At 41.7% G+C, this 12,409-nt stretch overlaps 1 protein-coding gene across 1 annotated transcript; it reads left to right on the plus strand.

The window, feature by feature from the left end:
* The first annotated feature begins 1,013 nt into the window (after nt 1-1,013).
* LOC103178984 (glutamate-rich protein 1) lies at nt 1,014-12,038 on the plus strand. Its single transcript, XM_007894017.2, has 6 exons — nt 1,014-1,128; nt 4,538-4,666; nt 6,212-6,343; nt 7,019-7,399; nt 9,378-9,572; nt 11,658-12,038. The coding sequence occupies exons 1-6, from the start codon at nt 1,110-1,112 to the stop codon at nt 11,750-11,752; spliced, it is 951 nt and encodes a 316-aa protein (XP_007892208.1). The 5' UTR covers nt 1,014-1,109; the 3' UTR covers nt 11,753-12,038.
* The last annotated feature ends 371 nt before the right edge of the window (nt 12,039-12,409 follow it).

A 12,409-nucleotide genomic window follows, 5' to 3' on the forward strand; every position in this document is an offset into this window, starting at 1 on the left:
CAGGACCTGGGAGGGCAGACCCGTCACTGGGGGCAAGGAGTCAACCCGCTCAGCTCCAGTGAGCCCTGAAAGCCAAAGCCCTAACGGGTACTGTGGTCCGAGCTGGACAAGCAACGGGAAAGATTACCAGATGGCTTTTGTTGTATGGTGCATGAAAACGCTGCTTTGAGTGGATGCTTTGATTCTTTAAAATTTAAACCTCCGACACGATCCCCCCACCGAAAACCTCTCCTTATACAACACTTGCATTTGATACAGCGCCTTATCACATCATCGAGATGTCTCAAAGCGCTTCACAGAATACACTGTAGAGTGATTTGGCTATATTTTGTGGGTGAAACGTGGCAGCCAATTGCACACAGCAGTGTCCCACAAACAGTTGTGGATTGAGTGATCAAACTATTATTTTGTTAATCTATTTTGAATGGATTATTTCCCTCGGGAAAACAATTCGCTATTCGACGGACAACAGGTTTCCTACTTACTAGGAACTTACGTGAAAGCACAGTCTCAACAAACACTGACCTAACTCGGCCTGTGTGTCATGGTGGCCAACGCAGAATAACAGGGTGAGTATTTGGTGGACTTTGGGCTACAAACTGTAATTTCTGACAATCCGAGTTGGCGGAGCCTGGGTTTTTATCGTGATGGATGCCGTGCGGCTTTGAGTAGGGTGGCCAGACATTAAACTACAATTTGTAGCCCAGAATCCATCAAACACGAGCCCCAAAATAACCCGATGTTATGGATCGCCAATTTAGGTTAGCGCTTTTGAAACCGTGAGAAAAAAGGTTTTCATTGGTGGGTGGGTGGGTTGGTGGGGGGGGGAATGGGAGGAAACAAACATTTTGCAGGTTTAACTTTTGTGTTTTTTTTTAAAAATTAGGCAACCGCCCCGAAGTGGAACAAAAAAACGCGCCCAATTGGGCGTGAAACCCGCCCACAATTGGGCGGATAACCGCCCAATCGGGCAACGTTTGGCGCGTGTGCGTGTGTGTGTGTGTATATGCGCGCGTGCGCGCGCGCCTGCGCGATGCACGTTACGGCGCTCGAGCTGCGGCAGTTTGTAGTTCAAAGCGGCGGCGGTTGAGGGTTGGTGGCGTGAGGTGATGTCGCGGAGGAGCGACGGTAAGATCAGCGCGGGCCCCGCTCCACCAGCTCGGCTGGTTCCGCTGCAGTGTCTCCACCAACCAACCCACCTCCCCCTCAAGTTAGCGGGGCCGCCGGCCCGCGAGTCGGGTTAAGTCGCCGGCCGCCGCGCTGCGAGGTTTCGGGGAGCCGGAGCCGCGGCCGTCTTTCGCGGCCCTTTTCTTCCTCACAGAGAGAGACGAGAGCGTTCGTGTTGAGCTTCTGCTGTTCGCGCAAACGAAAACGTCCCTCTCCCCTTCCCCTCCCCTCGGGGGGAACCTCCTGCGACCCGAGCGGAGGCTCCCTCCGGCCTGCTCCCTCCCTGAGAATAACAGTAATAATCCTTGCACTTGACAGAGCGCTTTTCACGTCTTCCCGACGTCTCAAAGCGCTTCACGGAATATGCTGTCAAGTGAATTTGTGGGCGACACGCGGGGCGGGTGGGGTGGGGGGGGCAGCCAATTGCGCGCGGCGATGTCCCACTAACAGCCGTGGATTGAAAAGGACCCAATTTATTATTGTTTTTGGGTTTTGGAGGGATTATTATTAGGTGTGTGGGGTAAGGAAACGTGCCCAAGGTGTCGCCCTGTCTGGGATTGAACCCAGGTCTGTCCCCCCCACTGACCCCCCCCACCCACAGCGGGGAGTGAGTGAGCTTTCAGCCACTCCGTCCTCGCTGACTGCAGGAGTCCACCTCCGTCCCTCTCCCGCTGTAAAGCCCCATTTTTAGTCGTAATCTCTGATAATAGTAAAAACTTGCGTAAGTCTGATCTGTATAAATCGCCTAAAGTCGTACGTCTGTCCCAAGCCAATTATGCCCACAAAAGTTTGATGTAACTCGTACTTAGCCGAAGTTGTATTAAATGTACGGTCCCAACTGATGCAACTTATTTATCTGATGTAATTACTGTAATAATAATTTTTGCATTTGATGTAGCGTCCACCTCAAGACCCTCCTCTTCGACCGTGCTTTCGATCTCCCAGCTTCCCTCCCCCCCCCCCCACTGCCCTCCACCCTCCCTGACCCCTACCCCCAGCTCGGGTCCATAACTCTGTCTGTCCAACACCTTGGGACGTCCTCCCGACGCGAAAGGCGCTTTACAAATGTCATTTTGTTGTTATCACGTCGTTGAGACGTCTCGAAGTGCATCACAGAATATACTGTCAAGCAAATTGACTGTATATTTTGTGAGTGAAATGCGGCAGCCCATTGCCCACAGCAGTATCCCACAAAGTTGTGGGAGACTTTGTCTTTTGGTCACTGTTTTGTGAGGCTCTTTGAGGTGTCCTCCAGATGCTGTCTCAAAGCAGTGTAAACTGATCAGAAATGAAGTGAATCTTGATGATCAGGATGCATGGTAACCTTGTTTCAAATGGCTGGCTGGCTGTCAGCACTTTACTGAAGGGAACTGACTAAATAATAGAGAATCAGAGTGGCTCAGTTGGTAGCCCTCTCGCCTCCCGGTTGGAGGTGCTGTCCTTTGGATGACATGTTAAACTGAGGTCCCATCTGACTGTTCAGATGGACATTTCAGATTAACAGACACCATTCGAAAACAAACGAGTCTCTGCTGGTGTCCTACCCAACAATCAATCATTTATTTCATGGTTCTTTGCAGGACATTGCTGTGGGCACATTGGCTGTTATGTTAGACACCAAAATACGCAGTTATCTCATTTCATGCTAAATTCTGTGAATTGCTTTGAAACCTCCTGAGATGAAAGGGCTCAGGCCCCAGAGTAGTGACTTTGCACTCATAGTGTGTGCTGGTTCTCCAGTACATCACATTTATTTTGGTTGCTCCGTTCCTATTGCCCACTTTCGCTGCCCTTCAGGTGAGATGTTTAACTGAGGTCTACTCTTGTGGTTGTAGTCCTAACCTGGTGTAAGGTGTAGTACAGTTTACATATCTACAACACCTTGCACGTCAGGAAGATGTCTTAAAGAACATTACACTGTTGGTGGGTATCCGAGTTTGGGGTGAGAACTGAAGGAGGTAGGGAGAGGAAAGATGAGTCATCGGGTCAAATAAGTACATCTTAAGACTGGCCTTGAAAAAGGGAGAGAGCAAATGATGGGAGTTACAAAGATTGGGAGCTGAGTGGCTGAAAACCTGCCCACTGATGGTGAGTGTATGAGGTGGGGACATGAAGCGGACCAGCCAATGTTTGTGAAGGGAGCAGCCAAGTCTGTATGGTTAAAGGGGTCACAGGTAAAATGAGGCAAGACTCTGAAGATGTTAATTTTGGTGTTAAACTAACTCAGTTGATAGTAACACTGTCGCCTCCTGAGTCAGCAGCTTGTAGGTTGAAGTCCCATATTGGGGTCTTGGGCTTGCTTAGTTTAGGTTGATATTCCTGTATCATGTTGGGAAAGTGCTGCATTGTTATAGTTTGTCTCATTCATTGGATGAGCTGTTGAACGAATATCCTGTCTGCTCAGCTGAACGTTAAAGATCCCATGACAATATTTGAAAAGAGATTTTTCCCGGTGTCCTGGCCAACAAACCTCCAGATGAAATTGGTCTTTCACTGAATGGCTGATTATAGGAAGGACATTGCTATATACAAGTTGACTGCTGTGTTCACGCACAAATGCTACACTTTAAAGAAATTGCTATGAAATGCTTCAAACACTTTTCTATATAAGATGCTGTCCAGGTACGTCCGTGTTCGACTTGTGTTTCCAGGTTTTTCAATATTAAATATTTCTTGATTTATGGCTTAAATCGTTAATAATAAATAATAATAATCTTTGCCTTTGAAATAATGCCTTATCACATTGTCAAGATGTCTCAAAGCACTTCAGGATATACTGTAAAGTGGAGTGACTCTTTTGTGGACGAAATGCGGCAGCCAGTTTGCACACCACAATTACTCACAAACAGCCATGGAGTGAGTGACAAGAAATATTTAATCAAGAACATTTGTTGGCTGACCTTAAAAACTGGCTACCACTGCAGTACTGAATAATTTTTTTGTTTTCATAACAATGCTTTTCTAACCACAATAGACAACCATTTGAATCTTGGAGCACCTTTATTCATTTTAGACATTAATTTATTTAAGACTGTCCCAGAGACTCGCGTCAGGTAAAAATTAGCACCACGTGGTATACTTTAAGTGAAGTGACTATACTTTGTGTGCGAATGCAATTGCAAATTTGTGCACAGGTGTGTGTGTGTCCCACAAACAGCTATGAAGTGAATGAACAATTTTTATTTGGGGGATTGTTGACCAGGAACTGGTCGAAACTCCCTTCTCTTTTCAAATAGTGCCATCGGATCTTTAATGTCCATCTGAACAGGCAGACACGGCCTCAGTTTAACATCACCTTAAATCTCTGCACAACGAGCCTTGTACAAAATAAGCACTTGACACTTTCTTCTTTTCTTCCCCATTCCTTCAGTGTTTAAACAGCATGTTCTTAACCAATTGTATGGTTTACCTCACATTGAAGAGAAGAATCTTGAAGCCCCTACCAAACAATCAAGTGCAAACCAAGAGCAGAGGAGCAAAATCAGTGATTCATCAATAGGTAACCAGTGTACATATTGTGACCATGGAAATTGAACTATATTAGATGCTAAATATACAAAAGAATCCCATTATAGTGAACTTTGCTATAGTGCTGCCCACTGCGGTCATCTACCAACCAGAACTGCGATTTTTGGCACTGACTAGCCAGCTTCTGGCGCTAAAAAATGGTAGCCACTAATTTTACTATATGCGCTTTACACACATCCAAAGGATAGCAGCTGGCATCACTTCACATAGAAAAGTTTGTGACGGCCTTATAACCCAAAGTTAACCAATTTGCGCACTTCATTTATAATGCTGAGCGATTGGATCCAGCTGACCACACAACAGAAAGGCTTTATTTTGTTAAGTACAGTATGATTTTAGCATTCCAAAATTGTTTTGTAAGCATTCCTGTATCATCCAATAGTAAAATCCAAAAGTATTGCTGTTTAATTTTTCTAATTATTATTAGCAGTTACCAAGTGTAGTGCATTGCATCTCTGTTGATGGAAGTATTAGAAGGTTATTCTTGAAGGCTTAGTTGAGGAAGGGCAGGAGGAGGGTCATGTGGAGCATGAACACCGGCATTGACCAGTTGGGCTGAACGGCCTGTTTCTGTGCTGTATGTTCTAATGTATTCATGTTTTTTTGTTTAACTGCCTTGATACTTAAGGGAGCACATACACAATTATAATATTTTCTTATTTTCAATTTTGTAATACTTAAACAATATTATTGTAACAATATAATCTGTTTAAAAGGGGATTTTTAAAAGTATTTGGGATAGAAAACCGGTCTTATTTCCTTTGCAAGTTTAACATTTTTACCTGAAAAATTTTATTTCATTTTTCAAGCTCATTTTATAGATGTTTTAATTGTCTAAACCAGAATTTTTTTTAAAAAAGCTAGATTTGCTGTTATATAAGATATACGCAGGTGATTTGCAAAGAAAAACTAGTACAATATTGTACTTATATTTTAATTAATTCCTTTATTGTGCAATTATCAGGTCAGATCCACAGTGGTTCAGCTGAAAATTGTTCTAACTCACATTGCCACTCTTCAACCCCTTGGGTTTATTACATTATGTCTGATAAATTGGGGTAAGAACTTTCCAGTGCTTCACTATTGTAAGTTACTAAAATTCGGCAGTACTGGAAGCATTTTAAAAAGATGACACAGTGTCAGGTGCATTCCAGACTCATTAGTAGGATGTAAAATAATCTTTTAGTTTAATAATTTAATAATCCTATGATTTTATTTATTTAGAATTTAGAAAGCTAATGAGAAAATATTGATACAATAGATAAAATCTACATGATGTTTCTGTTGGTACAAGTTTGAACATTGTTAGGTTTACTAGCCTGTGGGAATGCTTTGCCCATAGAGTGTTCTTGAGAAAAGTAATAAGGTTTTGACAGCTAAATAAGGATTTATTTCCTCTGTTGGGGGGAGTCCGTGACTAGGGGCCATAGTTATACGACAGTCACAAGAAGAGTGAGACCCAAGGAGAAACTTTTTCACTCCAGAAAGTCAATGCTGTTGGATGTCTTCCTTACAGATGTTAAACAAACCATTCCTGTGCATAGGAAAATCTATACAGTGAGCCTGCCCCCATCTCAATATGAAATGAGCTCAACCAGACAAAATGAGCAGCCCAAGTCGCATGACTCAAGTGATGAAGTACAAGATGGTAAGAAAAGCTTCAATTTGTGCCTTTGTACCTGTGCCTTCATCCTCCTCACTTTTAAATCCCCCCCATTCTCTTACCTCACCCTACCTCTGCAACCTTCTAAAATACTACCAACCCACCCATTTCCTCTGCTCGTCAGGCACTGGTCTGCTTCATGTCCCCAACCCTGCCTACCTTGTCATCAGCCTGGGCTTTCTGCATTTCTTCCCACTCTCAGGAACTCCAACCCAGAGTCCCTGCACTTCACCCTTCCCTCACCTCCTTCACAGTCTGACTCAAGACCACCTTCCTCTTTTATTATGCTATTGTCATCTTCCCCTCCCACCCCCATCCTCTCAAATCCACCATTGCAGACTCTCAACTGTCCAGCGTCTTTGTCTTCTATTTTTTTTCAAAAAAAATCCAATGATGATCAGTAACTTTTTAACTTCTGGGTTGCGTAATCTGTTGCTGAGATTCTAATTCCGTACAATTGTTTCAAGCCCTTTTACCCTTGTATAGAAATACTTTATTTTTCCCATCAATACTGTGTCAACTTTAGAACAAACTTCTATTTCAGTAGAAATATGTGGCTTCTTCTCCACAAAGGGCACAGTTGGATCTTATTTTGCCAGTAGTTTACTTTCATGTTGCACAGTAATCTGTGAACACCTTACACTATTTATTTCATTGCAGAAAGTGATTGTCCCCGAAGATTTCAAAGAAAACGTAGGCATAAAAGAAAGCTTTGTAGCTCTTTCTCCTTTAGCAATGATGCACAAACCGTACTGGAACAGCAACCAAAGTTGTTTGAAACAGACATCTTGCAAACAACTCATATAGATTCTGCAAAACATACAACAGAAACTTTAAGTAAAAACAAGAAAAGAAAATTGAAAAAGAAACGGCACAAAGAAAAGCTAAGGGCTGCTGGACTTTTATCCAAAGCCACTGCTCTGGAGTTCACATATCAACCAGAAGAGGGCAGAAGTGAAGAAGATGATGCTGAAGGTGAAAAAAAGGCATCTGAGATCATTGATTTCTTACAAGCAACACAGGAAATTTATTTTACTGATGGTAAGTTATTACAAATCTTTCCTAAAAATAAACATTATTCTCCAGTTTCTGAGGACTTCGGAAGGGGGCCGAGCTAGTCGAGCAGAGGAAGTAAGCAGGTCGGATAGGTAGAGAGAGGTTCCAGGGCGTGAAGAGTTTGAAAATGGGTGTAGGATCTTGAAATCGATCCATTTGTTGATGGGTAGGATAGACAGTTGTGGGTCAAACCTGATGCCGAGGTTGCGCACCTAGGCAGTTCAGTGAGTCTGAGGGATAGGCTAGGGATGTTGAGGGGTTCAGAGCCGCAGGACAGAAGATGTTGACGGGAGCCAAAGGGTATGCCTTCTGTCTTGTCAACATTTAGTTGCAAGAAGTTTACCTGATCCAGGCACTGATGGCTGCCAGACAAGCTGACAAAACATCGGTGGACCTAGAGTTGCAGCAGGAGGAAGAGAAGTAGATTTGTGTGCCATCTGCATACGTGTAGAAGTTTGCCCTGTGTCTGTGGATGACTTCGCCAAGAGGGAGCATGTAGATGAGGAAGAGGAGGGGGCCAAGGATGGAGCCCTGGGATACGCCACAGGTGACCAGGCGGGGGCGGGAGAAGAAACCGTTTCAAGAGACAAAATGAAGGTGGTTTGTTAGGTAGGACTCAACCTAGACTAGTGCGGTCCCACTAAGGTGGGTGAGGGCGGAGAAGCAGTGGATGAGGATTGCGCGATTGACTGTTGAATGCAGGAGAGAGGTCCAGGAGGACGAGAAGGCAGAAGGAGCCCTGATCACAGAAAGCAGCAACGTCATTTGTGACCTTGACAAGTGCCATCTCTGTGCTGCGGGCGGGGAGAAAACCAGATTGGAGAGGCTCATGGAGGGAGAAGTGTGAACAAAGCTGATTAGTGACAAAGCGTTCCAGAGCTTTGGCAAGGAAGGGCAGATTGGAAATGGAATGGTAATTTGTAAGGTTAGAGGTGGCAAAGGTGGGTTTTTTGAGGAGGGACGTAGTGACAGCGAAATTTGTAGAGGCAGAAAACAAAATGATGGATTGAGGTAACCTGTAAGAAACTTCAGGACAGTGATGAAAGAGTGTGATATTGCAGGTGGTAAGACTCAATAGTAAGAATCTTATTCTAGATAACATTCACAGAGCAGTAACTCTAGACCACTGGATTGCGGGAACCCCACTGTTGTGCAGTGCTCTAATTCACTTCAATTTAGGAAGGTTTGAAGGAATAATATTAGGTGATATTACTTATAGTTTAGGACTTACCTTTTCCACTGTTTTTGGTCACCTTTTATTTCTCTGCTACACCATCTCGTACCCTGCAACTAGCTCAGTCATCTGTGTGAAGTATTGTGAGTCATCCCCCTGACACAAAAAAAACCTAAATGTAAATTGTTATTTGAAGATAGATTGTGAACGGGGAAATGAGGAGCAATTTTTTTTCTCTCTGAGGGTTATCAGAATATGGAATAATTTGGCAGGGTTCATTGTTGGAACAAAGTCAACTGGGGCATTTATGAAGGAATTGGATAAAGGCATACAGAGTAAGAGTAGTGGAGAGAGAGCAGGAAATTGGGATGAGATTTCATTGGAAGAAAAACAATGACGTACATACAATGGTTTGAATGATGACCTATTGTGTTGTTTATTTCTGTGCTCCCTCCAGTCAGGCTTTCAGTGTATCTGTATTCACTCTTGCAACTCCATATTGCAACTTCACCTCTTCCCTTCCATTACCTTTTCAAAGTCGGCCTCCAGATTTTTCTCTTTTGGCATGCTTTCATTCATCTTTTCCCACTTTCATCTCCTGGCCCCTACCCCAACCCTAGACTGATCAGTGCCTTGGAACGTACTCCTAAATGTAAATTTGTATTGTAATGTGGATAATCTGTGCTCTGTTGTACCTGTGGAAATTAGTTTCAAAAAGGAACTAAATTCCTTGAAATTTAAAACAGAATTGGAAAGCTTAATGTCTCTTCGTGCTTCTTGATTTCTAAGGTAAAAATAGAGCTGAAGATGTATGTCCTGCCTTGGAAGACGTTCACAGAATCCTGCAGAGCCTTGAATCGGGCACAGTGCCATCTTCTGATGTACTGTTTCTGCATCGTTTAAAGAATCTGGTTGTTCTACAGGATATTAACAGATTAACCATTGTCCTGAAGGAGTTCAAGGAAAATGCAATGATGTCTCCTGGTATGCAGTGGTTTGTACAAAATGTTTTCTATATGCTTGATTGATGCTCAGAAGATGCCTGGGTAACAGTGCACAATAAACCAGTGTCAGTGGCCATATGGTGATTTCTAGTGGTTATAATGACATTGTATTGTACACTTATCCACACCTTTATTATGTCCAGGGTTGCTACTCCAATGCCCTGCTAACTGCTTTTCCCCAGACAAGCTACAGACTATATAGAACTCTGCAGCCCAGGTCTTCTTTCTTGCTCCAGGCTCCACAAATCTCCACAAGATCCTCATTCTTGCATTTAAATCTGCGCATGATTTTGTTGCTACCTCTTTGGCCTCCTTCAACCCTACCAGCCCTTAATTCAGCGAAAACCTGTCTACTTCATATTCGCTCCCCTATCCACCCCACCGTTTATCAAATACTTCCTTTCTTTATTCTTTCTCTCAAAAATGTATAACGTTCTTTCATTAAATTTGATCTGTCCTTTTCCATCCAATCTGCTCATCTATCCATGTCCTCCTAAAGTTTCTTAGTCATGTTCACTACTATAAGCTGCATTTCCTTATTGTCTTCAGCAAATTTAGAGATGGTAGTCTTTATATCAGAATCCAGATCATTTATATAGATGGAGAAAAGCAATGGTCCTAACGCATCAAGCCTCTGCAGACCTTATCAAAAGCATTCAGAAAATCCATATATATTACACCCCATCCACATCATTACCTTTATCAGTTTTCTAGGTGAATTCATGAAAGAACTCTTTGTTGAGCAAGATTTGTTTTGAGCAAATCCATGTTGAATGTCTTTTAAACTCCATCTTTCCAAGAGATTATTTTCCTGTATTGTCTCTAAACGTTTGCTCACAATGGATGTTAGGCTGACTATTCAATAGATATTCAGAGTGATGCATGTGGGGACACCTGTTGAAATAAAAACATTTTAAATTAAGCGAGTGGTTTATAGGTGGTGGTTTATGAGAGGGGAAATCACACCTGAGAGGAGGGGAAATTATCCAGTGGCTGAGTTAAAGGCTTAAATCATGAATCCAAATTTATCTATGATCCTAAATCCTGTATGTCATCAAATTGGCGTGGAGGCATTATGGCATGGCAGATATAACAAAAATTGTGAAAGACCACGGGAGGACGTAGGTAAGACTGGAGAGAATGTCTTTGCTGGAAAATGTGAAGCACTACATGTTGGTGTAAGAATAAGGAAATGCAGTTTAAATGGATTGTAGGAGCAGAGGGACTGTGTGTGTCTGTGTAGGTCATTAATAGTGGTGCAGGTTGATAAATAAAGATTGTAAAAAGGGCAATCAAAATGCTTGGATTTATATCCAGAAATATAGAGTACAAAAGCAATGAAGTAATTATGAGCTTGAAGAAGACCTTGGTAAGGTTACAATGAAGTATTCTGTACAGTTTGGGGAACCCCTTTATAATAGGAAGGGTATAAAGTAATGGAAAAGGACAATGTAGATTCACAAGAATATTGCTAGTTATGAAGAGAGACTTGAAAATGTTATTTCTACTACTGTTGAATAGGTTATGGATTGATCTGATAGAAGTCTTCAATGTTATGAATGATTACAATAGGGTCAGTAGTAATCGAATATTTCCACTGGTCAACGAGTCAGTAACCAGAAGGCATACATTTAAATACAGTCAAACCTGCAACCACTCGGGACTGGACCAAAGAGACTTTTAAGTAAGGGTGCATTGGTTCATTGACTGATCCCAAAAATATTTTTTTTAATATCTGCAGGCCCACATTTAAACTCACGCTACAATCCTCCCACATTTACCAACTGGGCCAGATATTAACCAAGAGGGGTACCTCTTGTACCTTGCTCAATTGGACATTATTTATATTATTCGTCGTAATAGAAACATTCGAGCCAGATCATCTCCTTGACCAACACAAACACCTCCAGCAGAATGTCAATCACAGTTGCTTTATTTCCTTCATTCATCCAGGTTTTCCTCTAATTGTTGAAATATTTTATTGTGCTCATTACACTAAATTGATGTTGTACACTAATCTGATATTTACACTAATACTCTAAAGCCTGTTTTTGATCTTTTGCAGGAGAGGCCACTGCAGTATGTTCTCTCTTCCATTACTGGGTCACCGACATCCTGTCTATGAATAAGAATAACCGGAATAATAATCCTTGCATTTGATTTGCGCCTTATCAGGTCGTTGAGACATCTCAAAATGCTTCACACGATATATACTGTAAAGTGAATTGACTATTTGTGGGTGAAGTCTAAGAAATGAACAAATATAATATTACAAGAATGATTTTCTAAATAGTTTATCTTTTAAAAAAAAATCAAAAAATAACTGAATTGACTGCCATGTATAAATATTTTATGGAAAGAACATGCATTGCACAGAATCTTGTTACAAATCACAATGATTGTTATTTTTGAAATACTGTATTGAATCTTATGAATAAACAAGATTTATTGTACTTTCTAAATGGAGAATATTTAGTGCCTTAACCAATCTGAATAGAAACAATTGCTGCATAATTGTGTATGCATTTTGCAACATACTCCTTTTATGATCTGAATTTGTTTTTTTAAATGCTTAAGTTAATTACATTTTTAATTTTACTAAATAAATCAGAAAAGATCTTAAAGGGAAATAGAATGCTAATTAATTGAACTCTAATTAGAAATTGAATGAACTCTAATTTGTTTACCATAGCTACAATCTCAAAAAGGGGAAGATGAATAGATTGTTTAGACTGACTATACAGAGTGGTATATTACTGTACATGGAATGAACAATCTGTTCAGAAAATTCAAGAGGAAATTCTAGCTATTTGGTGA

The sequence above is a fragment of the Callorhinchus milii genome, unplaced genomic scaffold (assembly GCF_018977255.1).
Source record: "Callorhinchus milii isolate IMCB2004 unplaced genomic scaffold, IMCB_Cmil_1.0 Scaffold3, whole genome shotgun sequence".
In the NCBI taxonomy this organism is placed as follows: Eukaryota; Metazoa; Chordata; class Chondrichthyes; order Chimaeriformes; family Callorhinchidae; genus Callorhinchus; species Callorhinchus milii.